Below are 24,473 nucleotides of genomic sequence, written 5' to 3' on the forward strand. Positions count from 1 at the left end.
TTCTTCTTCTTCTTCTTCTTCTTCTTCTTCTTCTTCTTCTTCTTCTTCTTCTTCTTCTTCTTCTTCTTCTTCTTCTTCTTCTTCTCACCCCGTTCGTATACGTAACTAATCCACCGCGAACAACGTAGTTGACACATCTCATCGGCGACGAAATCCGCGACTCGACCAGCCTCGCGGAGAAAATGAACGATCAGTTTGAGAACTCGAGGAATAAACTAAAGGGCACGATGAATCGTATGTTGAGGATGGCGCAGAAGACGGGCGTGGGGTGGAGGGTTTGGTTGGGGTTTTTTGCGGCGGTTACGGTGCTGTTTTGGTGGGTGTGGTTGGGGTAGTGGAGGGGTAAGGGAGAGGGGATGGTGATGTTGGGTTGGGTTGGGTTGCTTTTGGCGTGGCGTTGGGGTGTTGGTTTGGTATGGGCTGCGGATGGGATGGGGATAAAGAGGTAGTGGAGAAGGAGGAGGGGTGGGAGTGTGGTTTGTATGTGTATGGTAATGAGTATGTTTTGTATGTGTTTGGGATGGCCATCATGAGACTTTTTTTCTGTTGTGGTAGTTGAGATTATACGTCTTGTTGACGATTCAATGGATTGTCTGATACTGTTTACTCTCTTGCTCATTGTCTCTTGGTATCTCTCTTTCTTCATGCCAGATATACATGCTTGACTGGGGATATGAAAGACTGCCTGTCTTGTATGGAGATATTATTTTGGGTTTATAGCGTATTCGTGCTTATTGTACAAGTAGATAGGCGCAACACAGTAAGAGTTTAGTATAGTAACTCAGTGTAGAAGCTAATACCCAGCCCCTTTACACACAGTAAAGATTAGTGAGAATACACAGTAAAGGTGACAGGGAGCCGATCAACCGTCTCTTGATGACTGGCTGCTGAATGTACCAATGCGGACGCGTGTTCGAAAGCCCAGGCAGCCATTGATCGAAGTTTGGTTTGGCGTATAGAGATATAACCGTGTAGTTCTGTTTCGCTTGCAAGATTGCGTTGGATACGATCTAGTAAGACTAACAATACTCTCAGACGACTCTCTATTTGAAGTATGTACATGAAAGTTTTCTATTCATGTTGTTGAGCATGAGGAAATGTGGAGAATATCATTTGTTCTGCATCACTCCTATTGCCTCCGTGTTCCTTCCGCACATCCAGAATAAAATGAGAGGAAGATGGGAAGATGTATAGAACAGTCAGATTTATATATACCGACACAAACGTAACATTGACGCCTAAAACGCCCCTAATTGAAGCACAAGTTCCGAGTACGAGAGCACGCGGGCGCTTTCTTCTGCATACGGCGTGTTCGCAGAAATGTTCTCGTGGGGAAAACGGCTTCGCAGGGGTATTGTTCCTTCGGGAGTCGTATTTCTCGCGGATCCCAATGCGTAGCGAAATTGGCTGGCTTGGCTGGTCGCCGGAAAATCGTAACAGCTTATTTGTGAACGGGAGAGCACAGTGATTGCCTTTATAATGTGCTGATTTGCGCGATGAACAGGTCTACAACGCTTTCTCTGACAAAACAGTAGAATATACAGTACTGACGTGCTTTGGGAACGGACCGTAGACCGTGCGCTTCATCCCTTTTTCGGCCTCTTTCACCCTACCGAAGAGTTCTGTTCATTGGATTTACCACTAGCAAGGGCTGAGCCAACCAATCTCACAACAGGACGTTGAATTAACAACGGCTCAGTTGCTGCGCCGCAGCCCAAACCGTGCTAGGGGTAAGCCTATCGAGTAGAACACTACGGTAACAATATACCAAGCTTCTTGATACCAGGATGGTTTAATAAAATTGCATCCTGTTCATGCCTCAATGTCGACATTCCGTCCCTCGTCTTTCCAACTCTGAAGCATCGCGCTCACCACTGTCCCTCACCATCCACAATGCTGTTCTCACAATTATGCCGGGCCGTAATGTTCGGAAGAGGCATTTCAGCCATGACAAGTCAACAAGACCGTAAGTCAGTATTTGTGCGCACTTTATTCCATTGTGGACCGCGCCCTCGTATTGCTATTAGAAAGAGCGCTGATTTCAAACGCCACCACAGGGCTGCTCAATCTAACCACAACCGTTTCCTCAGAAGCCCAGGCAGTAGAAACCGAAAGCATTGATCCCGCGCCATGGAGTACGTGGGCGGACGGGGACTGGAATTGGAGGCCGCACCTTGAAGCCAGCGAAACCGCATTCGATTCTGCATCCAGTACCTCCAGGGCAGATAGACTGGCCTCTGAACCCACTCCAGCGGCCCCAGCTGTCGAAACTATACTGGAGGGATTCTTCTCATCCATATTGCCAACCGTACATCTTGAGATCTCGGCCACTGGCTGGGAAACAGAGGTAGGAGCGGCACCCACTGCTCCGAGGCAACAGAATCTTGAGCCGCAGGAAACAGAAGCGTCGAGTGGGTATATCATAGACGTAGCTCTGCCGCCCCCAATTACCCATAATGGAGTCACCTTACGTCCTGTTCCTGTTACAAGTACCGCAACCGTGACTGTCGGCGGCGGCTTCTTGATGCCCTCCGTAGTCGTGGACGTCCAGTACGCAGCAGGATCCTCCGTGCTCCCCGTTGGCACCCCAGTGGTGATCGAAAACGCCGTAATCGAGTTGCAAACCGATTCATCTGGCTTCACGGTCCTTGTAGCAGACGACACAACCACCACCCTGTCCACGCAAACCGTACCAGATGTCCAGGCAGCTGGGTCTACTACGTCTATCGAGTTTGTCGAGTCCACTGAGTCTATCAAGTCTATCGAATCCACCAAATCTGCCGAGTCCATCACAACCACGGCTCCCATCCACATCTCAACCACAGTCATCGACGGCACGACGGAATACGTATTTGCCGGCCAAACGCTTGCTCCAGATCACCCGGTCACAGTGGGAGATATACCGATATCGATTGCTACCAAGGACGGGTCGACGGTCCTGTTCATGGGCAATCTCACGACTACTTTTGTTGGCGGGCGAGCTACGACGCCTGCTTCTGCTTCTGGGTCTGCAACAATCACTACGAGTACGTCTGGCAGAGTGACGAGCTTGGACCAGAGACCTGCGAGTACAACATCGAATGCGAGAGGATCGAATAGCTTCAATGGCGTTCTTGGTTATGTTGCTATGACCGCAGCAATTATCTTGTCGATTTACTGAAACTGTTCGCGAGAACGTTGTTTCCTAGCAAGTGGGGTGATGCATAAGAACAGCGATGGTTGGTACGACTCAGGCTTGAACGCCCTCGGAACTGCACGAGCGGTAGCCTATATGCCACAAGATTAGGAAAAGAATTGGTCTTCATGCCCAACCGACAAAGAATGTACTAGCAAAGCAACACGGTTCGACCATTTGAAGGAGATCTCATGTGTAGCTGGTCAGGCCCCTTTACTCTCCCTAGGCTTCCAGAGTGCCGCGCGTTTATGCGCAGGATCGGCGCGCCGGAGAAAGCCTACCGGAACGACACCTGCAGCACTCTCCCGGAGCATTTCAGCGATCTTTCGAAATGGACTGAGGACGGGATCAACCACTTGACAAGTGGAGATGTACCAAAAGAGGCATGACTAGTTTGAGCGACGACGATCTACGGTTAAGTGGGTAAATCAAAGAACGAGATGAGAGAAGTCGGATGATCTACTGTCGCTTGGCTCAATCTCACGGCGCATCGTGCTATTCTGATCGTCGTTGCGACCGCCGTCGATAGCGTTGTGCTCGTTCATTGCTGTTAGCTTCTGTGCGCACATCGTCTAGACGAACGATCTTTCATGCGACGACATTCGTACTGTGTATGGCCAAGGTCGGTCGAGTCAGGCACGGTGCAGTAACAGTTGTTTGGGATAGAAGAAGACAATCATAGACGAAGTCACAGCAAAACAAGCTTTGGTATATTGAGATTGGAATTCGTTATTGTCTATTCGTTACTCATGATCATGTCCAACGGGGTATAAGCGAATGTAAGAGCTGTCAAGAGAAGGTGGGTCCAGAAGCGACAGACAAGAAGGTGAGTGTAATATGTACACACGAAGACAAGAAGCCTAATGTCCCAGTAGGTAGCCGGCCTAGAGGAGAAGATAAAGAAGGAAGACGTCGAGGTGGTATCCAACCACCGGACATCGAGCAAGCATGGCAGAAGAAGGGGTTGCCATACTTGAGAGACACGTTGAGCCTTACTCGTCGACGAGAAGGCGTCCTGCAATGCTCCTCTTGAGCGATGCCTCATCGCTGCAGACTGTCATGTGGAGATCCATTCCCGTACCAGCGCCGGGGCAGGTGAAGACCGGATCTGCCATGCCCAACTTCTGCGTGGGGTAGTCGACATAGTACGACTGCGTGGGGCAGTAGCTTCCACCAGCGCAATCAGCCTTGCCGCACCTGGAGTCGGACGAATCCATTGAGAGTCCCATGTCGTGTCCTGGGCAGCTGTCTGCACTCTGGCCACTGGCGCAGTCGACAAAGGAGATGTCGTACCACATCTGGCCAGCTGAAATGCTGTATTCGAACTGAGTTTGCGCTCCGCCGAGGAGTTGGTCTGTCTTGCTGATCTTGATCGACGTGCCGCAGCCGTTGCAGGTGCTGCGCACGGGTTCGGAGTACTTTGAGCGCGCGGGGACGTAGATGGGGGCCGAGAATTGGGCTTGGTCGACGCTCCAGACCCAGACGTCGTAGGGGCAGCGGTTGGTAACGATTGCGTTACCGAAAGCTGCTGCGAGACCGGCTTGCAGGGTTATGGTGAGGAGGATGAGTTTGGAAAGCATGGTGGGGGTAGTGGGGGGTTGAAGGATTGACTTTGGTTGTATTGGAAGGAATGAATAGATGGATGTTGCGTCAAGCAAGGCTCAAAGGAATGAGAGCACGGTAAGCTTTGGGTAAAGGAAAGTAGGGTGAGAAGGTTGTTCTTGACTTGATGAGAGGCATCTTGGTGTTACTTATGTAGTCCATGGCCAACAAAAACAATGGCGGTCTGCAGCCTGCATGCTCGCACTTCGAAACATGTTGAGACGTAATTTTACACATTCTCGACGGACAGAAAAAGTTTCCTTGTCTGGCGGCAGATGCAGCACGTTATCGTGGTGCGCTGTTCTTAGGCACTTGAAAAAAATGCAAGCTTTGGACTTTGGTTGGTCAGCCTTTTCGTTTGGGGCGTTACCGCTCAGCCGTCGGAGATGAGGGAGGAGAGTACCCGGATCTAGACGCTGCAAGACTTTGAAACCCAAAGGACGTAAGGCTCTGTGGCAGGAGAGGATTCGCTGCCTTGGAATTATGACGACACATGGCTGAGTCAGACGAAGGAAAACCCTGTGGGCATGTGGAGGTGTTGAGGGGAGGAATTCGCAAAGCTAGATCAAAAGCGGGCGTAGTAGAAGGAAATAATACCACATCCGGCGTCTTGGTAAGGTACAGATGCTTTGTTAGAGGACACTCAGGAAAGAGAAAACATAGACTGTCTATTAGGCTAGCCACGCGGAAGTGAAGCGAAAGAGCCGTTGCGTTAGAGTCGCCGTGGCCTGGACAAAATGCAGCATGATGTGATGGGTATGTCGCTGGTCAATCAGAAGGTTCTGATGCTGCGCTCCTCACCGGGGATCAAAACTCTGTTCCCGGTTCGTACACGTGGGGATCATCCCTTCGTCACCTATGGTGTCTTCGCAAGTCGGTTTCGACTGCAGGTACCGTCTGCTCGTTGCAAGGGTCGGTTGAAAGGCATATTTCTAGAAGAATTCATAACTCAAGGGTGGCTGAAAACCGCCGCGACACTGCATTCTTGAGATGTAGCCGAGACTTTTGGGTGTTCTTGAGACTCGTTGATCGGAACGGCGTGGCCCTGGAGCAAATCCTTGATAGCGGCCCTAGACCCTATCAGCATCAGCCATTGAGTTTACCAAACGGCATGTTTCTGTCGATGCCCGCGTATAGGATCTCTGCCTGTGAACCCTTGCTCGGCAACTCTTTCATGTCATCATCTCAACGACACTATCGTGCTTGTCGCTGCCAGACCGACCGATCATCCCGCATGATGCTGGTTGATTTCACAGGGATGATGGATCTCGTTCGCTGTCGGATTTTCTCTGAACACGTTAAAACCGGTGAACGACCTGCTGTTCATCCATGGTGACGTGGCTTCGGTGTTGTTAAATGCCCCAGCTTGTTTGGCTGCCATATCCGGAATGCCGTCGACTTTCCATCTCTTTCCTGCCTTACCCAACGAGACTGCCCCGGGACCTGGTTGAGATTGGTGTAGAGGAACGCTGCGGATGTGGCTTCGGCTTGCGGAGCCTGTTTGCATGCAGATCGGAGCACCTCCACATACATCAACCCGCATGGTTAGCAGTGCCGAAATGCACCTAGAACAGCGGGAGCCTATCTAATCGATAAGAATCTTATCGGCAGTCATTCATCGTTACGTTCAACCAAATTCTGTGATGGCTGGGCTGAAAGATGTGTAATGTAGTGGCTCGGGATTTGGAAGAGTTGCCACAGCCTGTAGAATGGGAATGTTGGGACACTACAGATCCTCCACGAAATTTAGGCCAAGACACTTGTCTGCGCTGTGTCTGCTGTAGGAACGCGCGACGCTATGCTGCACGACGCGACGTCTGCTTGTCTTTGATTCCAGCTCGCATCTTGAGGCACGGCGGCACACCGGTGTTTCATCTCCACTGAGATGATGTTGAGAGAAACAAATTTGTGTGACAGCGAGTAGCCAGCTGGAATGACACTGACGGCCCTGGCTAATCCCCACGATATCACCGCTCATTAACACATCGAAGCCCATGCGTCGGGAAATGACGTATATTGGGGGTCTGTCAGTCCTCCCACACTTGTGGGCTGTTTGTTCGTACAAATTCGTATTCGGAAGAAAAGTCTGGTTGACGCTGTGCTACACGTGGCAGTCGCTCATACCCAAACTTCTGGCGACACGATGGCTCAATAGCCGCGCGCTGCAATGACTTTGGGTTTTGCGTCAACCTCTCGATCAGACACACTGACTTGGATATGTCACTCGCGGCAAAAACCCGTTGAATTTCCCGTCAAATGAAACAACCAAATCATCCGCTTCGCCGTTTTGGCAAGCCTCCCCCCAGATTCGAATTCCTTGCGGGTGCTCATCAAAGGCAGCCCTGTGAGTCTCGACCTTTCCCCGATATTTCCGCACAGACAGACAGACAACCCCATGTCCACTGCCGCTGTCCGCCATGAAACCGGAAGCAGCCATTTACCGCTCATTGCGAAAATCGGCCAAGTGCACAACTCAAAAACCTTGCCAAGGGAAATCCTCTCCGGTCGCGACCCGTATTCCAGCCCATCAATCGACCCAGGTGGTCAGGTCTCAAGGAGGATGGGCAGTAGGTTTGTCAGATGCGTAATGATCAGCTGGTCTATGATACGAGAGATCTGGCCTATCGATCTTGTTGGATCCAAACACTTTTCGTGATGATTGGCTTAATATAAAACACTCTGAACCAGAAAATTATGAAACATAGTTTAATCTGCACGCAGGGGAACGTGTTTCGAGCCAATGGTGGCAAGACTCAAAGCGGGGGCTCGAAGATGCTTACGACCTTGGGGCTAGATCGTACCGAATAGGGAGCTCAGCTGCAATTACCCCTGCGCGATGCGCAAGAGCAAGATCCTCGGCATCCATCCCCCGCCTTGACATTTGTCAATGGGACCAAATTGTCGCGTTCCGAAAATGCTTGCATGGCAGAGCAGAACAGAACCTTCATCTAAATACACACGTTTACATCAAACAAACAACATTGTCAGCGAGTTGCATTGTGTGCTGCATAACGGCCTGGACAAAGCACGGATGGACGTTAACCCGCATAAAAAGGAAATGAAAGGATTCGGTCAGGCTACCAAGGCTCTTGGTCCTGATGGAAAGTTCGCCCAAGCCGTGCTAAAGATGAGCACAGGGCCACAGGCACAGATCGGATAGTGGGACCGTGGCGGCAGCCATGCGCTCACTTTCATCTCGTTCCTGCATGGTAGGTGGTGCAGCTTCTAGTGTATAAAGGTAGACGACTCTCCTCTTGTCTGCTTTCCTTCGAACTTCAGGTCTGCGACTTCCAGGTTTACACGCTCTCTACAACAGTCACTCTTTGACAATTACACTCTCTACCGCCCTTCGGCTCAATCGTTCATTCCAACAATCTTCAGTCGCAAAAACTAGCCTCTCTCCACATTCTCTCCACAGACCAACTTGAACTCTACAAGAAATCTATCAAAATGCGTACCGCTTTCGCTCTCTCCGTTGCTGCCCTTGCGGCCAGCGTCTTCGCCGCCCCGGCTGAGGTCGTCCACGTCGTTGTCGAGACTCAGCTCCAGACCGTATATGTCACCGAGGGATACAGCGCACCAACTGCTGCCGCCGTCTACGAGGCCCCTGCTGCATACACCACTGTTGTCTACGAGCATCCAACATACACCCGCACACGCCGCACTCGCACTCGCAAGCCTGCGACGGCCACCCCAGTCTACACCCAGCCTGCCACGTCTGCCGCCCCAGTTTATACCCAGGCGCCTACTACCTCTGCTGCCCCCACCACTCTTGCTCCCGTCACCTCTGCTGCTCCCACTTCGTCAGCTGCTCCCGCCGCTACCGGCACCGGCTACATGGCCGTTGTCGACACCTGGCGCTCAAAGATGGGTCTGAGTGCCCTTGCCCAGGATTCCAAGCTCGAGGCCAACGCAAAGGACTGCGTTGTCTCCAGCGCCGGCACCATGGTGCACAAGCTCAACCCCGGATCTTACGGCCAGGTCCTCGCCCCCGGAAATGCTGACGACTTCGAGCATGTGTTCGTCGGCGGCTGGCTTTGCGAGATTCCTACCCTTGCTGGACTCGACGGTGTCTGCACCACCCAATCCGTTGGCTGGAGCTACGAGGGCCAGACTGGCCATGCTGAGATCCTCACCTCAGCCAGCTACAGCAAGATCGGATGTGCTCTGTTCGATGGTATCTGGGCTTGCGATCTTGCTTAGACGAACAAACATGGTTAGGAGATGGCGGTGTTAGGGATAGGGACTTCATTGAGACATTGGCTTGGAGAAACGCATTGCGTGCGCTGGATTTCTTCGCTTCTTCACTTCTTGGTACATTTTTGTACGCGCCTTCTTTACATACCCCTTGAATAGACGCATTCACGAAACGATCTGAATACTGCTTCCATCTTGCTTATGTGACAATTTGTGCATGCATGCATCTGTACCTCGTCTAATCCTACTGATACGTAAAGCAGATAAAGCGATTGGCAATTTCGAATTGTCAGATTCACAATTTCAAGTCTCCACCAAGAGATAGGATCCGCCTTCTGGAATTGCAATCGGTGTGTCTGGAGCATGTGACCCCTGGACGCAACCCCGGCGGTTGCGGAGATGAAGATGTCAGCTCGTGGCCCAAGCACAACCACCCGTTCGGAACCTCGTGTTGCTGAAAAGTCAAGGCGTTGCTGGAGTCATTAGCTTCGTGTCGAGGAATCCGCCGCCATTTATGCAACCATTGCGCAAGACAGGGCCGGCGATGTAACGTAAGGGAAGAATTCTGAATGGCGTTGATCGACCTCCAGCTTTCGGATCAGCGCCATACAGGGGACGGATGGTGAGATGAGACGGCGATGACCATCTTACATATCACCGCTAATCTCAATTTCAAATTCGATATAATCGCCTCATTAATTTTATCGATTCCACGGCTTCTGAGTACTGGGTTATTTCACAGCTTTGGTTGTTTCCCTGGCTATGCTTTCCACGACGTCAAGAAAATGGATGGGCAGGCGCGCGTTGCTCCCAGTCGCACATACCTTCTCAGAGACTACGCACGTTTTCATCGTCGTGTTTGGAAGACTAGGAACTATGCTCTCTGTTGAAGACCACCGGCAACAGCGAGAATCAGGACGATGTTCTTCACAGTTTTGTCTGTCCTTGTTGTGTGTCGCCATCGGCATTTGCTGTGCACCTCTTCCGAGTAATTGTACTACTTACCTTAACGACACAACTAAATTGATGGTTCACGTACGAGAATACCTGTCAGAGGGGTATTGTACCTTAGAGAGAGGCTCGACAAGTCCATATCACATAAACACTTCAAAGGACGCAGGGTATGTTGTGAACATGTTCGCACGCCGCCTAAGTCTCGTCATATGTCGCAGAATTTCTCATGGATTTAATGCAGCATCCGCAACTCATGGTTTTCTTTCTTTCGAAACGGCCCGAGACTATTGGTACCCCGCGACTCGTCTTGTCGTAGTCGACGGTCGGTTGGAAAGCCGCCTAGAACTACCCCACATTCTACACTGTATCACCCCAGGTTCGAACAGTTTGAATTGCCGCGGTCATGAGTTCTTTCTCTGTGGACTGAACCGGGTATATATTGGCCCTGAATACATCGGTTCTCTAATCAAACCATTTTACCTCAATCCATCATTATGGCCACCGCATCACCCATCCCGCCAGCTCCTGTAGCAGAAATCCTTATTCCAAACGCTCCAAAGGCACCAGTTGACATCAAGACTGAGGAAGTGGCCCAAGAGCAAGCCCTTCCGTTCGACCCTGCAAAACTCCAAGAAAAGTATATTGCGGAGCGTGACAAACGTCTAGCCCGGGACCAAGGCGTGGAGCAGTACATCCCTCTTGACGGACCCTTGTCTCACTTTCTCAAAGATCCATGGGTCAAGGAACCCATTCAGCGTGAACCTATCGTGGAGGAGGTCGAGGTTGTTATCATCGGTGGCGGGTATGGAGCCCAAGTGGTGGCTGTCAGGCTGATCGAGGCTGGAATCAACAACTTCAAGATCATAGAGAAGGCAGGGGACTTTGGTGGAACATGGTATGTTCAAGTCCACCAAGCTAATTCAAGAATATGCGCTAACCGGAATAATAGGTATTGGTGCAGATTTCCAGGAGCTGGTTGTGATATAGAGTCGTACATCTACATGCCTCTGTTGGAGGAAGTGGGTTACATGCCTACGGAAAAGTATGCTCACGCAAAAGAACTAATAAGTCATGCACGTAGGATTGGAGAGAAATTTGATCTTTACACTCGCGCGTTGTTCCAGACCGAATGCAAGGAGATGCGTTGGAATGAAGAAGAAGGTATGTGGACTACGCATACCGAACGAGGGGACAAGATCAAGTCTCGCTTCATCATTCCAGCCGCCGGGCCTCTTCATCGACCTCAGTTTCCAGGGTTGGAGGGCATTCAAGACTTCAAGGGCCATTCCTTTCATTCTTCGCGATGGGACTATGATTACACCGGTGGTGACCCAACTGGCAATCTGGAGAAGCTGAAGGACAAGCGTGTTGGCATCATCGGCACAGGTGCAACAGCGGTTCAGATTGTTCCTCACCTTGGCAAATGGGCCAAACAGCTCTACGTGTTCCAGCGCACACCATCCTCTATCGACGTCCGCGCGAATGGACCTACAGACTATGAGTGGGCTAAATCGCTGAAGAAAGGTTGGCAGCAGAAGCGTATGGATAACTTCGACAGCGTCCTCAATGGACGCAATGAAAAAGAAGACATGGTTGCTGATGGCTGGACTTCCATTTATCGCACACTCTTCAATGTCGACTCTAGCAATCCCGTCGATACCGCCGCCGAGCTTCAGCTAGCAGACTTCAAGAAGATGGAACAGGTTCGAGCACGGACAGATGAAATCGTCACAGACAAGGACACTGCCGATGCGCTTAAGCCCTGGTACCGACAGTTCTGCAAGCGACCATGCTTCCACGATCAATACCTGCAAACGTTCAATCGAGAGAATGTAAAGCTTGTCGATACACGAGGGCAGGGCGTGGATCGCATCACAGAGAAGGGCGTCGTCGCTAACGGCAAGGAGTACGAGATCGATTGTCTGGTCTACGCCACTGGATTCGAGGTCGCGAATGAGTGGTCGCACAAGTCTGGTATGGAAATCTACGGTCGCAACGGCCTCAGTGTTACCGAGAAGTGGAAGGAAGGCGCCTCGACGCTACACGGATGGTCAAGTCGGCAATTTCCTAACTGCTTCTGGGTACAACTCACCCAAGCTGTTCTGACGCCCAATGTCATGCACATTACTGGCGAACAGGCAAAACACTTTGCATACGTCATTTCGGAATGCAAGAAGCGGGATATAAGAACTATTGAGCCGACGCAAGAAGCCGAAGAAGACTGGACCAATATCATCGTTCAGGGCACTGCTACTCGTGGTGAGTTCTTGAAGGAATGTACCCCCGGGTACTATAACTACGAAGGAAAACCTACTCTTGCTGCGGCTCGCAATGCCCAATATGCTGCTGGCAGTATAGCCTTTATCAAGACTCTTACGGATTGGAGGAGTTCGGGTAATCTGGCTGGCCTGGATGTCAAGCATTTTCCGCAAAAGAGTGAAGGGCTCGCCCTTAATGGTGCCCAGGTCGCTGAAGTGGCCAAATAGGGTGAGCACCTCATTACCGACGATATATGCATCACTCAGCATATTGGAGAGAGCAAGGCAGGACTCCTTATTCAGCAGTACCCTGATCTTCAGGCTAAGTACCAGGTAGAGCTTGACTATCTTCTCAGATTGCAAAAAAAGGAGTTGGTCGATGGCAGAGCATTTGTTCGAGATAGGGTAGGTTAGAAAATTTGCTTGTTGTCTTTGAATTTACTGCTTCTCAAACGTATCGTGCAACTTCTCGTTTTTCTATAGTGGATGTAGTGGAGCTCATATCCCTACGTATCTTTCTATACTTCGTGGTATGACAACCCGGATCGCCATACACAGTCTTCCTCTTACACATAAATCCGGCCGTGGGCAACATGTATTGTATTGTCAAGTCAAGACATAAAGCTATTGTCCACAAAAGTGCAAGACAAAGCGCAAACGCTCTACGTACGCACGGACGCGAGTTGCGTTTACACCTTTGTCCTTGACTCTCTTTCACCTTGCCCATTGGACAGAAACTAGACCATTGAACGAGTACTTGCTCAATATCCTTCGTGCTATTGTTCAAAGTCGCATGTACTCCAGACAGGTATCACCTTTGTCCGCTAGCAACCAACACACTCACAACCTCGTCGACAACATAACAGTAACCACTCGAAAGGCTCCAAGCTGTCCACGGATCATTTCGACTGAACGCCATTTTACAAGGCGAGATGGATCTTGCGCAAGAGCTCGTCGCTCACGATCTCTTCGTAGCACTTGCTGCAGCGGGAGCGTTTGTCGGCCTTCCAGCGCTGGTAAACCCGTCGTCTACCTTCAAATACACGACCAAGACTGTGTCGCAGCATGTTCATACGCCTGTTGTAATCACTGTGACGGCAACCACTACCCACGCTCCGGTCACTTCGACATCAGTATCTACGACGACGACCACAGAGAGTCTTACCGATACGATCACAAGCTTCATCACAGAAACTTTAGAATGGCATCCTACTCTATCGGTGACATCTGACAGCTTTGTTTCACCAACACCCGTTTTTGTAGAGTCGGAAGATGTCATTGACGCACCAACTGTTCTCCTGACTTCGTTTTCTGGTCTGGATCGGATTCATCTCTCGTTTCTCGCCTCTATCGTGTCTCTCATCGGACTTCTGTGCACTCTATTGCACAGGCATGGTATTCATGCGAATCCACTGACTAGTGTGAACGAGGATTCACCCAAGTGGCGTGGTCATATCGAAGGACGACAAGATGCCGACAAAAGGGCAGCCACGGCAGAGCTGGAGAAGAAAGAAGTGGCACAAGCCTTGCAGAGAGAACGACTAGAGAAAACCGAACTACAGCGACAGCTCGGCTATGCGTGTACTGCGATCCAACGACTTGTTGGATGCGATCCTGATGCAATCACTGGAGTCAAGGACAACAAAACGTTGGCCACACTGCTCGACACTAAGGAGAAAACTCGAAAAGACCAAGAGCAGTGCGATTCTCTGAGGGAGCAGGAGAAGCGCGAACACCTCGAGAAACTAATTTCAGAGCACACGGAGAAGATTACGAAGCTCGAAAGTGACCTTGCGTTGGCGCGGGACGGCAGCGCATACTACATCGCGGCCATGGCCAAAGACAAAGAGATTGATGAGCTTGACAAGAAATCCAAGGAACGCGAGCTAAGGATAGAACATCTTGAGCTTCAGTCCAGATCTCGTGACGAGAACCATTTGCAGGATGTAGTCACCAGTCTTCGCGATCAGCTTGCGTCACTCAAGGCTGCGATTGCCGAACACGAATGTCCGATTGATACGTCAGCTGCTTTGTCCGAGGCCAACGCGCAGCTTACAACGCAGCTTGGGGAAGCCAGGGAACAGAAGAAGGAGCTAGAATGGCGACTACGAGAGCAGCAGAGCACCACTCTCAACGACTCGAACAGTACTTCTGACGAACACGAACGACTTCGCAACGAGTTGAAGCAAGCAAAACAGACAGTCTACGGACTACGAAGGACTATCGCGGAGAAAGACCAGGTTGCTGCAGAGAAGGAAGAACACTACAAGGACCTCATGGCAAAGGCTGAGAAGACGTTCGAGGACATGAATTCGGCACATGCGAAGATGGTGGACGGCAAGAACAAGGAGATCTTGGGCCTTGAGGCCAACAATACCACAATGGCTCAAGGTATTGTCGAGCTAAAGGCCACTGTAGCCTTCCAGACCCAAGAAGTCTCAAAACTCGAGTTGGAGAAAACACAGACCATCCAAGCATTCCAACAGAATGCTGATCGGGCATTCAACGACCACAAGCGTAATTGGGAAACCGAACGTGTCGCTCTGATGCAAGATCTCAGCAAATCGAAGCAAGAGCAAAGGGCTCGAGACGGAGATCTCGACTCAGACCTGCAGAAGGCCGCCGAGGAAGCAAGGCAATGGAGAGAGTACGGGGACCAGCAACGATTGGCCAAGAATGAGGCTTTGGACGCAAAAGACGGGGAGATCAACAAACTCAAATCTACCGTCAGAACCTCAGACACGCGAATCAAAGCCGCAATTGTCTATATGGATCGAGTGCTTTCGCAAACTGATGAAAGTACGCTTTTCGACGAGTATGGTTCGATCGTGGAGCAACTCACTGGCCAGTATTCCGAGCCTGATGACGCTCCGCAGCAAGTTCCGGACGCTGCGGCGGCTGCAGCCGCTGCAGCCGACAAGAAAGAGCTCGAGAAGTTGAGGGCAAAGCTTGCAGACTTGGAGCCGGCCATGAAGGAGATGAGCAAGAATGCTGACATTGATCTGGAGGATATCAAGAGACTGAACGAGGAGATTGCGAACCTTGCGGCGCTTCGCAACTTCAGCTCGGATATAAAAGGCTTTTTGACGAGCGTGGAGATGCTGCTTGAGCAGGTTGAGGAAATGTTGCAGAACAAGAGCGCGGGCGAGGTGAAATACAACGTCAACTTGTTGGTTGAAAATATTGGCACGGCGCTGAAGAAGATTAAGGGGTTCCAGGCGGCAGAGGTATAGATGGATAGGGGATGAGGAGGGCGGAGGCATTCGAGGGTGTAGGGGAGTGTTTGCCTACTACATATTTTGTTTTTGGTTCCTTGATACCCTTTTTCAATGCATTTGGATGACTTCGGTGTACTTTGTTCTTCTCTTTTGTTGCCTGGATTATGATCGAGTGTCTCCAGGCTGTGCCGTGGCTGTGGTAAAGTGGAGAAACGATAAGCATTTGAAGCTTGTAAGTCACACTATGAAACTTGAGACGAAGGTTACAGAAGTCACCGGGAATCTCCCAGCTCCCTTCTCGTCACCTAATCATGGTTCGTAAAAAGCGCGGTATACTTTGAATAATGACTACAGTAAAAGCCTTTAGAGACGAATGGAAGGCACCAAGTGTCAACTCGGTCATACCCATGGCCGTGCTCCCGGCTGAAACTTCCCTTCTTGTATCGCTTGCTCTACCGAAGGTTTTGTCTGTATTCCCCTCGTACTCATCGCTCTCAACTTCGGGCCATAGAACCAAAGCAACACAGGGCTCACAAGCGCCAGCCCCAGCGTCAAACACGCAAGTAGACTGTTGCCCCATCCCAAACCCAACTTCTCATACATCTGGGGAGCAAAGAGCGGGAAACCGAATCCACACATGGTGCGCATGAACGCTCCGACAGATGCAGCAGATGCAGCATATTGCGCTTCGTATGTGTCTGTTGTGTACGCTTGTGAGCACTGGAAGCCAATGATCATGCCAATGGCGACGATCACACAACCAATGTTGGGAACTATCCAATGTACGCCATAGTGTGCCGTCCAGCCGTAGATGAACAGACCGATGGGGCACAAGAGCCCAGCGATGAGCATGGGTGGAACGCGGAATTCGGGAAGGCCTTCTTCGAGGTTGTATTGCACTTTAAGGCGGGCGTAGAGCTGTGATGTATTAGAATAAGGATCGATAGATATTCGACATGATACTTACGCCGTCCATGAGAGGATGCGAGATCTGCAGACCAAGCATGAGACCTAGACATAAGGAGAGGTAGTTTAGCGACGCGGGACCGATGGCCATGCCGTACACCTCCTCAAATACGAGTGGGAAAGTCGACAGCATGAGATATAGTACGCCATACAGATACGCGCGGTAAATGGATGGCGCCTGCGTAGCCGGGTGAGTACACATCATGATAAACGGCATGATCAGTCTCTTCCGCAAGATCTTACTAAAGCGGTCCCCGGTCTCGTATTCTGTGCGTACAACCACACCTTCACGAACGCCTGTTAGTGCTTTTCGGATAGCTGATGCTTTCTTGGCCAGAATCGCCGGCGCAAATGTCTCGTTGAGGAGGAAGAAGGCGGTGACTTGAACAAAGACAGTGAAAATAGATGTCGACCAGAAGATCCAACGCCAGTGGGCGCCTTGAGAGATGTGAGCAGCGCAGATGGGAGCAACGCAAGGGCTGATCCAGGTCAGCATGCCGTAGATCGCTTGACCCTTGCCGCGCTCTTCTTTACGCCATGTGTCGGCTAGAACACCATTGCACAGCTAAACTTTGGTTAGCGAATCTTGTCCAACAACATCATAATAGCACGGGATTATAATGAAAAAGGAAAAAGGCCACGTACTGCTTGAGGTGCCGCGCCCCCAACCCCGGCCAAGAAGCGGAACGCGAGCATCTGCTGTTTTGATTGTGCAAAGCCACAGGCGGTGTTGAAGACAAGGTAGATGAGGTTGGCATACTGCAATACAGTCACCCGGCCATAGATCTCAGACAGCGGTCCCAGCACGAACGGACCCTGAGCATATCCTAGCAGGAAGATTGTCATAACAAGCTGTTGCTCAAAGCCCTCTGGAATACCAAAGTCATGTGAAATCACCGGCAGTACTGGCGCAATCATCGTCGATGAGAATGGGGAGATGAATGTAAACATCGACACGAGGATAGTAACGACCCATTTTCGCTTTGGAGACCAGTTCAATGGATTCGTAGGGTCGTGCGGGCCGTCCCATGTGATCTGCACAATGCGTCAGCAATTATGAAACAGATGCTCAATTAGCTACTAACAATGATTTCTTGTTCTGTAGTCGGGGCCTTCCACATCGCGTGGTAGCCGGATTCGTATACTGTGCCTTCGTTTATCCGTGTCTTAAAGACACGTTCGGGGCTCACAAGCGGCTTGTTCGTTTCGTCTTCGGAAGAAAGTTTTGGTAGCTCGAGGGAGCCAGTCGAGTGTGGCTCATCGTTGATGTGGCCGTTTCTAGATAACTTCTCCCGGAGATGCATAGCGAAAGTGATGGACAAACAAATATAAGCTAACGTCGACGGCTTGATGAAGTGAGTGCTCTACAGCAACAGTAGGTGCTGTAGTTCCAGATATGACTTACTCCAATGACCTTTCCTAGTACAGCTACTGTGCGGATATCGTGGCAGTGTCTTCCTAGGGCAATGCATCAACAGAGGCTATCCACACTGATCCCGGGGCTGTTCGTAGGAGGTTAAGATGCAAACACGCTTTCCAGCGTTTTGCGGTTAGGTAGTTATGATGTGGTGAACTAAAATAGTGTGGTTCGAATACAAGGATAGAAATAGGTGATGTTGGGTCATGCCAGTCATCATGTCTTGTCTACGTAGCCAAAAGTAGAAGAACTGGCGCTACTTGGAGAATGGTATTGTCGAGAAGAGATATGTAGCAGCCTCCAAGATAGATGTCACCGCCCGGGCTGAGTCCAATTCACAGCCGAGTCTGCGTGTTCACAAAATTGAACTGAGATTCGCTAGAAGGCTTGTGAAAACACTTAACTGTTTTGGTTGGCAGATCCTCAATGGGTCAAGAGACTTGGAATATGCAGGGACCGCCAACCATCAAAGTGAACCAAATCTTACCAGAATACGAAAGATAGCTTGTTTATAGACAAATCGGGAAGCTCAAGTTTTGGTTCAAGGCTGTTTTAGAGTAGTCGTAATCTCTGGCTATGCCAACGGGTGCTGCATGGTATGGTATCTATACTATTCCGAACTTGGTTGTTGGGGTTGTTTGAGATTCCAGGTACTTGAGAACAATGATGTACATGGCAGTATCCAACGACAGAAAGTAACGAGGTTACTGGGTAGTGAGAGCAACTTCGAGACAACTGATACTTGTAGTTGGCCGAGAGATCCGACAACCTCTGTGGAACGGGGTTGCTATTTTTCAATACATTACCGCTATTGCAAGGCTGTGTTGCAAACTATGCAACGTGCCTTGATGCTTGGATGATCTACGTTCAGCGCTCTGCCAATAGGTACAACTAAGTCGCGTGCTCGGGTTTTGGGAGCATCAAACACTTAGCAAACTATCTCGTCTTATTAGTCATTCGTCTTCAAGTCAATACACCCAGTTTGACCTTACCTATGCTTTAATTCCGCACGCTTCAACATGCTCTGGACCAACCGCCCCGACAATGCTCACAATACTTCCAACCGCCATGCCTGAGTTTTGTACACCCGTGTCTCTTCCGTCCGCTCCAGCCGTACGCCCTAGGCCTCAGAGACGCATTACACTGAAGACGTCCGGTCTCCCACAGGTGAAGGTGGACGAGCTTGTTCATTCGGCTTCACCAGCACGCCAAACACCGACCACCGAGCTCCAGAGTCTTCTTGACGAGAACCCACTCAGGATTTTGATCGCACCCTCAGGATTCAAAGAGAGCCTCGGACCAGAGCAGATTGCGAGTGCAATCGAAACTGGTGTACGAAAAGTTCTAGATCGCAAAGCCGTCATCGTGCAGAAGCTTCCTCTTCACGATGGTGGAGAAGGCTTTGCTCGAGCCCTAGTAGCAGTCCAGGGTGGGGAGGTTGCGGAGTGCACAGTTACCGGTCCTATCGGCTTACCAGTCGAGTCACATCTAGGCTTTGTCGGCGAGGACAGGAAAACAGCGGTTTTGGACATGGCTGCAGCTGCAGGCCTCCGTCTTGTTCCAAAGGACTGTCGGGATCCGACAGTGACCACCACGTATGGAGTGGGGCAACTCATGAGGAAAGCACTCGACGCGGGATGTACTAAGATCATAATCGGATGCGGGGACTCAGGGACCTCTGATGGAGGCGCAGGGATGCTCCAAGCACTTGGCGTTCGTCTCTTGGATGCGAATGGAAAGGAACTACCACGGGCAGCTGGCGGTCGATCCCTGACACATCTCGACCAGGTTTGTTGGGAGAGCATACATCCACGCCTTCGAAAAGATGGTGGTAAGTCACTCCAGCGCTCCTCTCAAGCTCAATCCTAACTATACAACAGGTGAACAAGTCCAAATTGAAGCGGTTTGCAACATTAAGAACGTCATTTGCGGTCCCAAAGGTGTAGCGCGTGTTTACGGTCCTCAGAAAGGTGCCACACCTGAACAAGTCGACCTGCTGGCATCTGCCTTGGAGCGACTGGCGCACATCGCAGAGATAACACTAGGAAAAGATATATCGCGTGCCCCAGGCAGCGGAGCGAGCGGAGGATTGGGCACGGGACTGATGATGCTTGGTACCACACTGCGCGCCCGCGCAGACGCCATCAATGAGTATTTCGGATTGGACCATGTTCTTAACCAGCGCTGGGATTTCGTCATTACTGCGGAAGGGAGTCTTGATTCCCAGTCAACCGAAGGGAAGATGACGACCGAAGTCGCTCGTCGAGCGAAGCAGTCCGGAGCAGCAGTAGTGGCTTTGGCAGGAAGTATCGGTGAGGGCGCGGAGCGTGTGCTTGGTTCAGGCATCCAAGCGTTTACAAGTATCCTCAAAGAGCCACTGACGCTCGATGAGGCGATCTTGCAGACAGAAACTCTGGTCATGGATGGCGCCGAAAATATGCTACGAATGATAATGGTTGGGCTGGCCCTTGGGAGGAGACACTTTTAGTGTGCATCGACTTGGTCTGGACTTTTGATATCTTGGGAAACTACGTACTTGACGTTCTTGCTATTATCTAGCGTCCCTGGGGTTCAGCAGTTAGTTTTAATCTTAATCATAATTTCGAAGACCAACACGTCGCAAGGAAATGTGAACAATTGCAAGTTGGTGTTGTTATTTTTACAGAAGGAAAGACACGAGATAATCGAAACAAGTACTAATCTAAACTTAAATCCATACCGAAAGCTCATTTATGCAATACTGACCGTACCACATTTGGTACTAATGTTCATGCTTTGTTGTACGATTAGGGATGTAATCTTCTTTATGCAAACCAACCGTTCAACCCTCCATCCCGACCAGTACGTCCTCTCTACCGTCTTTCCTGCCAACCTGCACCCCACACCTCCGCACCCTCTGGTCTCAACACAACCCTTTTGGTGTCAGTGCGTCGAGATTGGAGATGCGAGAGCCTGGAGGTCTTCCATCCATCCTCACCACCTATCAGTCTCGAGATCACATTGCTTGATATCAGCAACTGGCAGATGAGTTCCCAATTTCGCGGTCGTCTTCTCTAGCTATTCTTTCTCTTTCATCTCGCACACTCTCATTTCTTTGCACTTCCCAATACCTCTCCGCCCACTTTCTTTTGTTTGCTGTTACGTTGCTGAGCTTGTAAACATCAACCCGAAAGTGGACTCTGTCTCGTGGAATTCTTGAATGGCCTTGGCAATGTCTGGACTGGGGAGCATCGTGTTGAGCTATGCATGATGGGTAATGAGCGCGTCGACGCCGGCTCCTATACTTAGCCGAGAGGCTGGTGACTTGATGGACCATTTCTGGCAATTGCCGGGTGTGGATGCGAATATCTATGTTAATCTGGGACGAAGTTGCTTTGCAGACTTGAGCATCTTCGAGGTATGCTTCGAGATGCTTGATAGTTTGACAACAAAGTTTGTCTTGGACAAGTGGAATAGCTAATGAAAGACGCGTGAACTCATGGTGTCAATGTTTGTGACAATAGCTGGTATTCCAAGAAGACTGTGAGAGCACTGGTAGCTGGTTAAGGTAGGATTGGGAAGGAACAGGGCAAGACACTGGAAAAAGAGGCCTCTCACAAGCCCCAATGACAACTCACCCCAAAGTATCACCACGAGACGGACCGACTGGAAGTGAAGCGATCGAGGTCGATGAAACCTTATTGTGCTCGAGTGAGATTATCGCTGCACGACCATCATGTGTCTGGCTACAACCTTTATGTGTGATGACATTGTGGTCACGGCAGTTTGGTGGTGTTGGATGTGTCGCGCCGTGCCTTCTACAAACGGAGGACGTGCGCTCGCGCTAGAGTCGTGTTCAGGCTAGCGCACGCTCGCTTAGCTCGAGAAGCGAACTTTCAAAATTCGAGCTCGTTGGAATCTCAACGACAAGCCGACAACTCAGGACCCAGGACCGCCGACAAGCTCGACTCCAGCCGCCAACATGTCCAACTCGCTGAACAAGATCGCGCCCAACAGCCCCTCGAGGCAGAACCCCTCCGAGATCGAGACCAGCATCGCCAACGTAAGTCTCACCACGTCCAGCGAGCGATTCGAGCACAACTAACACTGCGCAGGCGTTGACTGACCTCGAGAACAATGTCCCCGACCTGAAGAGCTCTCTGCGCCCCCTGCAGTTCGTCTCTGCCCGCGAGGTAAGATAGGCACTCCTCGCCCGACACCCTCGACGATGCGCTCGGTTGCACGCGAACACACATACGTTGAAACGAAGAGGCGGTGGGCACTGGGCAGCTTCAGCATGCTGACACCAGGATTCTTAGATCGAGGTTGGCCACGGCCGCAAGGCGATTGTCATCTTCGTCCCTGTGCCCCTTCTCCAGGGCTGGCACAAGGCCCAGCAGCGGTATGCACAAGTTCCAATCAAGCACAAGCGGTATGCTAATCAATCCCAGTCTCACCCGTGAGCTCGAGAAGAAGTTCTCTGACCGCCACGTCTTGATCGTTGCTTCCCGCCGCATTCTGCCCCGCCCCAAGCGCTCCAACAGGTCCCGTACTTCGCAGACCCAGAAGCGTCCTCAGTCGCGAACCCTCACCGCTGTCCACGACGCCATCCTGTCCGACCTCGTCTACCCCGTCGAGATCGTCGGCAAGCGTCTCCGCACCCGCGAGGACGGCAGCAAGATCCTCAAGGTCGTCCTCGACGAGAAGGAGCGCGGTGGTGTTGACTACAGGCTCGACACCTACTCTGAGGTCTACAAGCGCCTCACTGGCAAGGGCGTCAACTTCGAATTCCCCCAGAGCGCTGCTGCCGAATACTAGACGGCTTTTGGTTGGGTTATATATGGTTCAGGAGTTCGGCTCAGGAAATGCATCATGTGTACTCGGCATCAAAAATGGAATGAGATGATATGAGCCCGCGTTGGGCACCCCAAGATACCCGCAATTGACATTTTTCTGTGATGGCCGTCCCTTTGTGCGTGCATTTGAATATGGCCTTCATTTCATGTTTATGGTTACTACTGCCGATCGAGCTCAGGATACAGTCTAAACACACCCATGCTGAATGGCTTCCGTCGCTCACTTGCGAGATACCCCTTGATCCCCTCTTGCTCCTTTACACTTTCGAAAAACGTTCCCAACAGCACTGGAAACTCACTCTTCCGCGCTTCCATCTCCTTAGGAAACGCATACAGCAACCCACTCACCACATGCCACACAGTCAAATCCGCATAGCTCAGCTGCCCTCCCACCAAGAACTTTCCTTTGCCCTCCCCATCATTCGACTTGAGCACGCGCTCGAAGAAGCCAAGAAACTTGGGTATACGGGCTTCGCGGAAATCTTTTGACTTTCTTAACGCCTCGGTTTTCTGGTCTTCATAGTATAACGCAGAGGCGATGGGGTGGTGCGTGTCGTGTGCTTCATTGTTCAGATCCAGCGCTGTGAGGGTGTGCGAAAGGACCCAGGACCTCTCTGCATCATCGGAGCCTGCGAGACCGAGCTTATCGCCTAGGTAGGACAAAATGGCGGGCGTTTGGTAGAGGAGGAGGTCTGTGCCGTTCTTTCCTGCCTCAGGGATGCGCAAGGCAGGGGGTGCGAAGACGGGTGGGTTGCCATCGCTGCCGGTAGACTCGGGGGATATGAGGGGGAGGATGACTTTGACACCTGATTTGGAAGTTAATCGGGGATTTGAAGTACGTGTAAGGATTGTGTACCATCTTCGGATTCGTTGGCAGTGTCTTTGTAAGGCACGCCTACAGCTTCGAAGGCGAGTCTGATAAATTCACCGCGTCCTGGGATGCTGGGCCAGTACAGAAGTTCATAGGCTGGATGTGTCTTGGTGGAAGCCATCGTTGTATATTGACGCTGTGAGAAGAACCTGGGGGGAGGTCTGTTTATGTTGTGGAGGAGGGGTCGAAAGCTATGCGGGGCGCGGAGGGGTCGGATGCACCGTTGGAACATTCATATGCAGCTGTTGCTTTGTAGCCACAATTCGCAAGGAATAGTAGGTTTGGACTGTCATGACTGCTACGGATCGGCGGCATTTGGCGTTCTTGTGGGGTAGACGGGAGCTCCAGGGTTCGGGGATAAGATTGGGGCGGAGGGGGAAGCCGTGTAGAGAGAAGGCTGAATTAAGCCTTCTAAACGCCCAACAAAACTCCTCCGCCCTAGCAGGCTATGCAATTCAAATTCTGCAGATGCTCGGCCTTGGTAAGATGCTCTGATGCTTTTTGCAATGAATCGCTTCGGCATTGGACAGCTTTCATCATACCTCGAACACGCTTGCATCGCACAGCCTGGAGGCATGCATGCGACGAACCTTATCTCATTCGAGGGTTGATTTGTAGTGAAACACCGGAATACAAGACGCGGTCTTACAAACCGGTCAAGCGAATGCATTGAAGTTTGTCATGTCAGGACATGAGATGCAAACATGACTTACTATCTAAATGGGAATACCTGCAGATAGTACGAGCCATCAGGAAGTGCGAACAGTTGCCAATTGATCGTTGGTAAGCATGGTCTTTCCCCACGTGAACCTGTCTCTGTTCTTACACCAGACTTGCGTTCCTAAGGTTCTATCACTCGCGGATTCTTTTTGCATTGAACAACGTTACTGTGAGTTCCGAGGTTTCCAAGTCCCTTGTCTCGTGTCTTGTGTTCTGCGTCCTGAAATCCATGCCCTGATCCTGAATACCGTTTACTGTCG

At 50.9% G+C, this 24,473-nt stretch overlaps 10 protein-coding genes across 10 annotated transcripts in view; 7 read left to right on the forward strand and 3 right to left on the reverse strand.

Annotated features, from left to right (window-relative positions):
* The window catches only part of P153DRAFT_423281 (uncharacterized protein), a gene marked incomplete at its 3' end in the record, with an annotated part of 1,328 nt that extends 993 nt beyond the window's left edge, over positions 1 to 335 (forward strand). Inside the window, exon 3 of the mRNA XM_033672417.1 lies at positions 129 to 335. Within this exon, the coding sequence (XP_033523182.1) occupies positions 129 to 335 (207 nt within the window). The remainder of the gene's footprint in view (positions 1 to 128) is intronic.
* A 1,346-nt stretch (positions 336 to 1,681) lies between these two features.
* Positions 1,682 to 3,263, forward strand: P153DRAFT_25907 (uncharacterized protein). The gene is made up of 2 exons (XM_033662810.1): positions 1,682 to 1,966; positions 2,058 to 3,263. The coding sequence occupies exons 1-2, from the start codon at positions 1,894 to 1,896 to the stop codon at positions 3,158 to 3,160; spliced, it is 1,176 nt and encodes a 391-aa protein (XP_033523183.1). The 5' UTR covers positions 1,682 to 1,893; the 3' UTR covers positions 3,161 to 3,263.
* Positions 3,264 to 4,167: 904 nt separating this feature from the next.
* Positions 4,168 to 4,755, reverse strand: P153DRAFT_357309 (uncharacterized protein; the record flags this gene model as incomplete). The annotated part of the gene is made up of 1 exon (XM_033666720.1): positions 4,168 to 4,755. The coding sequence occupies one exon, from the start codon at positions 4,753 to 4,755 to the stop codon at positions 4,168 to 4,170; it is 588 nt and encodes a 195-aa protein (XP_033523184.1).
* Positions 4,756 to 8,227: 3,472 nt separating this feature from the next.
* P153DRAFT_385999 (uncharacterized protein) lies at positions 8,228 to 8,980 on the forward strand (the record flags this gene model as incomplete). The annotated part of the gene is made up of 1 exon (XM_033670481.1): positions 8,228 to 8,980. The coding sequence occupies one exon, from the start codon at positions 8,228 to 8,230 to the stop codon at positions 8,978 to 8,980; it is 753 nt and encodes a 250-aa protein (XP_033523185.1).
* Positions 8,981 to 10,371: 1,391 nt separating this feature from the next.
* P153DRAFT_317140 (FAD/NAD(P)-binding domain-containing protein) lies at positions 10,372 to 12,593 on the forward strand. Its single transcript, XM_033665013.1, has 2 exons — positions 10,372 to 10,823; positions 10,878 to 12,593. The coding sequence occupies exons 1-2, from the start codon at positions 10,423 to 10,425 to the stop codon at positions 12,412 to 12,414; spliced, it is 1,938 nt and encodes a 645-aa protein (XP_033523186.1). The 5' UTR covers positions 10,372 to 10,422; the 3' UTR covers positions 12,415 to 12,593.
* A 525-nt stretch (positions 12,594 to 13,118) lies between these two features.
* P153DRAFT_403682 (uncharacterized protein) lies at positions 13,119 to 15,419 on the forward strand (the record flags this gene model as incomplete). Its single annotated transcript, XM_033671985.1, has 1 exon — positions 13,119 to 15,419. One exon carries the CDS (start codon positions 13,119 to 13,121, stop codon positions 15,417 to 15,419), a length of 2,301 nt encoding a protein of 766 aa, XP_033523187.1.
* Positions 15,420 to 15,730: 311 nt separating this feature from the next.
* P153DRAFT_431672 (MFS multidrug transporter-like protein) lies at positions 15,731 to 17,674 on the reverse strand (the record flags this gene model as incomplete). The annotated part of the gene is made up of 4 exons (XM_033672921.1): positions 15,731 to 16,322; positions 16,372 to 16,935; positions 17,016 to 17,405; positions 17,456 to 17,674. The coding sequence occupies 4 exons, from the start codon at positions 17,672 to 17,674 to the stop codon at positions 15,804 to 15,806; spliced, it is 1,692 nt and encodes a 563-aa protein (XP_033523188.1). The 3' UTR covers positions 15,731 to 15,803.
* Positions 17,675 to 18,855: 1,181 nt separating this feature from the next.
* On the forward strand, positions 18,856 to 20,395 carry P153DRAFT_341045 (glycerate kinase; the record flags this gene model as incomplete). Its single annotated transcript, XM_033665905.1, has 2 exons — positions 18,856 to 19,618; positions 19,668 to 20,395. The coding sequence occupies 2 exons, from the start codon at positions 18,856 to 18,858 to the stop codon at positions 20,273 to 20,275; spliced, it is 1,371 nt and encodes a 456-aa protein (XP_033523189.1). The 3' UTR covers positions 20,276 to 20,395.
* Positions 20,396 to 21,748: 1,353 nt separating this feature from the next.
* On the forward strand, positions 21,749 to 22,726 carry P153DRAFT_317149 (ribosomal protein S7e; the record flags this gene model as incomplete). Its single annotated transcript, XM_033665014.1, has 4 exons — positions 21,749 to 21,829; positions 21,882 to 21,959; positions 22,086 to 22,168; positions 22,218 to 22,726. The coding sequence occupies 4 exons, from the start codon at positions 21,749 to 21,751 to the stop codon at positions 22,582 to 22,584; spliced, it is 609 nt and encodes a 202-aa protein (XP_033523190.1). The 3' UTR covers positions 22,585 to 22,726.
* An 11-nt stretch (positions 22,727 to 22,737) lies between these two features.
* On the reverse strand, positions 22,738 to 23,864 carry P153DRAFT_367140 (glutathione S-transferase). The gene is made up of 2 exons (XM_033668199.1): positions 23,479 to 23,864; positions 22,738 to 23,428 (listed from the first exon to the last, which is right to left on the reverse strand). The coding sequence occupies exons 1-2, from the start codon at positions 23,612 to 23,614 to the stop codon at positions 22,782 to 22,784; spliced, it is 783 nt and encodes a 260-aa protein (XP_033523191.1). The 5' UTR covers positions 23,615 to 23,864; the 3' UTR covers positions 22,738 to 22,781.
* Positions 23,865 to 24,473: the final 609 nt, after the last annotated feature.

This window comes from Dothidotthia symphoricarpi (assembly GCF_010015815.1).
Source record: "Dothidotthia symphoricarpi CBS 119687 unplaced genomic scaffold P153scaffold_11, whole genome shotgun sequence".
NCBI classification, from domain to species: domain Eukaryota; kingdom Fungi; phylum Ascomycota; class Dothideomycetes; order Pleosporales; family Dothidotthiaceae; genus Dothidotthia; species Dothidotthia symphoricarpi.